Source organism: Silene latifolia, chromosome 10, assembly GCF_048544455.1.
Source record: "Silene latifolia isolate original U9 population chromosome 10, ASM4854445v1, whole genome shotgun sequence".
NCBI classification, from domain to species: domain Eukaryota; kingdom Viridiplantae; phylum Streptophyta; class Magnoliopsida; order Caryophyllales; family Caryophyllaceae; genus Silene; species Silene latifolia.
The window spans coordinates 162,788,024-162,792,962 of NC_133535.1; the positions used below are offsets into that span (position 1 = coordinate 162,788,024).

At 33.9% G+C, this 4,939-nt stretch overlaps 1 protein-coding gene across 1 annotated transcript; it reads right to left on the reverse strand.

Moving 5' to 3' along the window:
• Positions 1–443: 443 nt before the first annotated feature.
• Positions 444–2,218, reverse strand: LOC141608845 (protein FAR1-RELATED SEQUENCE 5-like). Its single transcript, XM_074428193.1, has 3 exons — positions 2,006–2,218; positions 1,311–1,675; positions 444–447 (listed from the first exon to the last, which is right to left on the reverse strand). Exons 1-3 carry the CDS (start codon positions 2,216–2,218, stop codon positions 444–446), a joined length of 582 nt encoding a protein of 193 aa, XP_074284294.1.
• Positions 2,219–4,939: the final 2,721 nt, after the last annotated feature.

Consider the following 4,939-nt stretch of genomic DNA (forward strand, 5'->3'; position numbering starts at 1 on the left):
AGCCCCGTCCCAATGTGAAAAAATAACAACCTTAATTTAGTAGTTCTGTTTTTGTTGGAATATTCCCTTGGCTATGTAAACACTTATTTCATATTTTGTACTATTTGCAAATTAGCAAACTTAATGTAGACAGTTATTTTTTGTGTAAATAATCTTACGACATTCTATAAAAGAATGCCTTTTCCTCTCAAGCAAGACGCAGCCACAACTGTCTTTAAATGTATCTACTTCAACAATATAGAGTAATATGTTAGCTATATCGATTTAAGAAAAAGTGTGACTGTAATACACAAAATTGTAATTGTAACCTTCAAAATGTAATTCTAACAGGCCATATCGTGATGATTTACCTTACATTACATAAAATATAAATGTAATTTTAAAAGACAAAAGTGTCATTTTAGTAGTTTTATTTATGAAAAGATAGTACTTTGTTGTTTTACCTATCTGAAAGATATTGCGAAAGAATAATCGTGTACTTTGAAGAACATAATTTGTCATGATAGTCAAGCGTTACATATTTTAACTTCAAAAAGTGTTATCAGAAATAACAAATTATTTAGTTAGAATTACATTTTTTAACTTAAAATTACATACTTTGAAGAACATATATAAACTTACAAAAGTGTAGTTTTAGTAGAAAAATTGTAATTCTAATCGAATAAAGTGTGATTTTAACTAACAAATTGTCTAATTGCAGCAGAGAAAAGTGTCATTCTAAGGCAAAAAAGTGTTATCAGTAAATAACAAAAGTGTAACTTTAAAATAGAAAAATGTAATTCTAACTAAATAACTTCATCAAAATACATTGTAATACCAACGGCGACCAGTTGTCTTCCTGGCAGTTTGATGTCTAAACACAATACGAAACATCATGTTGTACCTCGTATTTTGTGTAGACATCCCAAAAAATTGCACTACTTATTACGTCTTAAGTGGATTATTCTAAGATGCCTGCTTCTTCATCTTCTTCGTCTTCTTCTCCTTCTTCTTCGTCTTCTCCATCTTCTTCTTCTTCCGACGAGGTTTCTGACGATTGCGAGTCTGGCGGGTGCTCTGCGAATGGGTTAGGGCAGTTCCTTTTGTCATGGTTAGCTAATCGCTTGCAGTTTTTACACATACGTTTTGGCTTCCTTGCCAAAGCAACTGCTTTTTCCTTCTTCGACAACATTCTCTTTCCGCTCCCTTTGTTCTTGGATTTCTTGGGCGGCAAAATGGTTATCTCCTCAGTAGGAGAACATCCAAGAATTTTCTCCAACTGTTGACGTTTATTCAATGGTGATCCTAATGGTGAGAGTTTCTCCTTAAACTGTCTAATAAGACACGAGAAGTTCTCGACATCATTCTTCAATTTGCCCATGAGCAACCCAACTGTCTGATGAATCTCCGACCACATTACTGACATCGCAATCTGTTTACCATCTATTATATCAATGTCCTCAGTTGCTTCACCATTACTATCGAACATTTTAGACAACCTTGCATCTTTACACCATCTTTTAACAATACATTGTTCTGGAATAATCTTCACTCCGTTTGATGAGTAAATCCATATGACATGCCGGCAAATGATGCCTTTCCTCTCAAGCATTCTGCAGCTACAAGTGGCTTTCAGTGTATCTAGTTCAACATTATAAAGTAATAGGTTAGTTAAATCAGTCAGATGGAAGTGTGACTGTAGTAAAACACAAAAGTAGCATTTTAATCAATATAGTTGTGATTCTAACGGATAAAAGTATAACTTTAATCAATTTGTAATTTTAACTACCCAAAGTGTAATACTAATCAATAAAAGTGTTATTCTAACTGATTAAAGTATAAATCGTAGCAACCAAATGTATTATTTTAACAACCCAACGGATAATTCTAACAACCCTAGGTGTAAATCTAATCAACAAAAGTATAATTTTAACGGATAAAAGTATAATTTTAGTAAACAAATGCTACAGAAATGATACCTGGCGTATGTGACCTCATAATTTCTCTCCCTGCTTGCATCTCTTACAGTGGTCACTTCTAAAGAGCCACACTCAGTGAATCCTCTACTTTTACAAGTACCAATTGACCACTTGGCCTCTTCTTTAAATTCCTCGAATACTTTATGACTCGTACACTTCCGCCCGTGCACTTCAATAGCTAGATGCGTTGATATTTCAGGAAACCGTGTCTCATTATGATTGTCAACTGCTTTCTCGTGTGTGTCTTTTCTTTGGTCCATCGCGCACAAAAAACGCATCGTAAACTCAACTAATGTTCCCGACTTACTCTCAAATCTCTTAAAAAAACTATTTTCGCTCTCGATCTTTTTGGGTTGTCCTCATAACACCTCCCATATCTAGGTCCCTACAATGAGCCATAACCCACCGCTCCTTTTAGCGAACATTTCTTGGAACCAGCCAATGTTATTAACATTGTGTTCCCTGCCAATTTCTTCCCATTTTGCATCGAACTCTGCCGGTTCAATGTCTTCATCCCAGATTATGGCATTCAATTTCTTTAGAAACACTGAATAATCATCTCTCGCCATTCCATACTTGCTTGGAACCTTGTTCATGATATGCCACATACAATAGCGGTGGCGCGCTGTCTTGAACACCAATGGCACCGCTTTAAGGATACCAAATCCCGATCGGTGATAATGTACTTAGGCTCTTTGCCCACCCATCGCACCCAGAAACGGGTGAACACCCATTTAAACGAGTCCGCATCTTCATGAGCAACAAGCGCTCCACAGTAAAGTGACCGACCGTTTATGATTATCAACCCCCGTGAAAGGTGTGAATGACATGTCATACTTATTGGTGGAATACGTCGGATCGAATGACACTGCATCCCCAAAAACTGAGTAGTTCCTTCTAGCGATCCCGTCCGCCCATATAGCTTTACTAAGGCTACCCGTAAATCAACATCATAGTCAAAGAAGAACCCTGGTCTAGTAACAGCCAATTCCTTAAAGTGGTCCACGAACATCTGACCGTCCCGTTCATGAATGTAGCATTTCACATCCCTGTGAAAGTTCTTAAAAGAATTCAAACTAGCACCGATGTTTTCAAACCCATTAACATGTTCCTTCAGAATTTTGTACGTCTTCGTAGCTCCTATCTTCAGCTGTTGATTAATCACAATCTTTTAGATTGACAGATATCATTCATCAAAAACATAATTAAAACAGATACAAATATATCAGTTCAAAAAAAGAAAATTGTTGTTTTAACAATAGAAAATGTAATTGTAGACGCAAAAAGTGTAATTTTAGATGACAAAAGTGTAATTCTAACAAAATAAATTGTAATTTTAATCAAGAAAAGTGTAATTCCAATCAACTCAGCCTTGAATTATAAAGGATTATCATTTTGTGATAGTCTGTTATGTTGCATGACAACTTTTGAAACTCCCTATCTCTTGCTGATAGAGAAAACAGATACAAATGTATAAGTTCAAAAAAAGTAAAGTGTTCTTTTAACAAGAAAAAATGTAATTGTAGACGCAAGAAGTGTCATTTTAGTTGACAAAAGTGTAATTCTAACAATTTACTGTCAAATTATAACATAAACAAGTGTAATTTCAATCAAGACAAGTGTAATTTTAATGAACTCACCCTTGAATTATAAAGGATTATCATTTTGTGATAGTCTGTTATGTTGCATGCCAACTTTTGGAACTCTCTATCTCCTGGGTCGATACGAGTTCATGGTTGTGCCCACTGTGGAATCAATTGTAATTCCCCCTTCATCAAGAACAAATAATCCTCGCTTTGCAACCAACACGCCCGACTTTGTGTCTCCTACCCGAGTCCCGCCGCCACTACACTCCAATTGCCCCTTCTGTTTGAACCCCTCCCGGTTGCAAACCAACAGTTTAGATTTGATCTCGCCTCCACGCCATCTCTTAGTTGTGTACTTACGCACATCAAAACCACAAGCAACAGCATAAATTCTATAAAATGTCACTGCTTCCTCTATTTCCAGGAATTCCTGACCAACATACGGGGTGAACTTAGCTTCAACATCTTTGCAAAATTCTTCTTCGTTCGGCTTTTGTTTTCCATTGTGCTCAATATTATCTGACAATAGTGTAATAATTATCAATTGTTTTCATAACAACTTAAAGTAACCCATATATTTGTTCAAATTATATATTTCTTAAAATTAGACTTTTCGTAGTTATAATTACACTTTTGCCTGTTAGAATTATACTTTCTACTATTACAATTATAGTTTATAAAGTTGCACTTTTACATAAATCAACCCTTTGGTTGTTAAAATTACACTTTTCTTTCTTACAATTATACTTGTTTCTATTAGAATTACATTTTGAAAACTCATCGAAAATTGTCTTTAGCAATCACACTTTTGCCTCATTAAAATTACAAATCCAATCATAGAATTATACTTTTTATTATTACAATTATAGTTTATAAAGTTGCAGCTTTTCTGTGTTACAATTATACTTGTTTCTATTAGAATTACAGTTTGAAAACTTACAGAAATTGTCTTTTGCAATCACACTTTTGCCTGTTAAAATTACAGTCCAATCTGTTAGAATTATGCTTTTTATTATTACAATTACAGTTTCAAAACTTGCTTTTCTGTTACAATAAACCATTTGGTTGTTATAATTACACTTTTGTATGTTACAATTATACTTGTAATTATTACAATTACAGTTTGAAAACTAACATATTTTGTCTCTCACAATAACACTTTTACCTGTTAAAATTATACTTTTACCAGATATAATTACAGTTTTATAAGTTATACTTACGATATTGACAATTTCAATTTAAGATACAAATATTACACTTTTGAAATTTAATTCTACCATAATAATTACAATAATACTTTGGTTGCTTACATTCACACCTTTTGCAGTTAAAATTACAATTTCATCGAATTCACATTATAAATTTCAAGCCCGACACTATGATGTTGAACTTATT

Bases quoted from the DNA above. Each gene is read 5' to 3' on its own strand.
- LOC141608845 (XM_074428193.1), bottom strand. From the start codon at position 2,218: ATGGACCAAAGAAAAGACACACACGAGAAAGCAGTTGACAATCATAAT. The intron at 1,676-2,005 runs GTAAGAGATGCA...GTTTTACTACAG, and splicing joins GCTCTTTAGAAGTGACCACT to TCACACTTCCATCTGACTGA.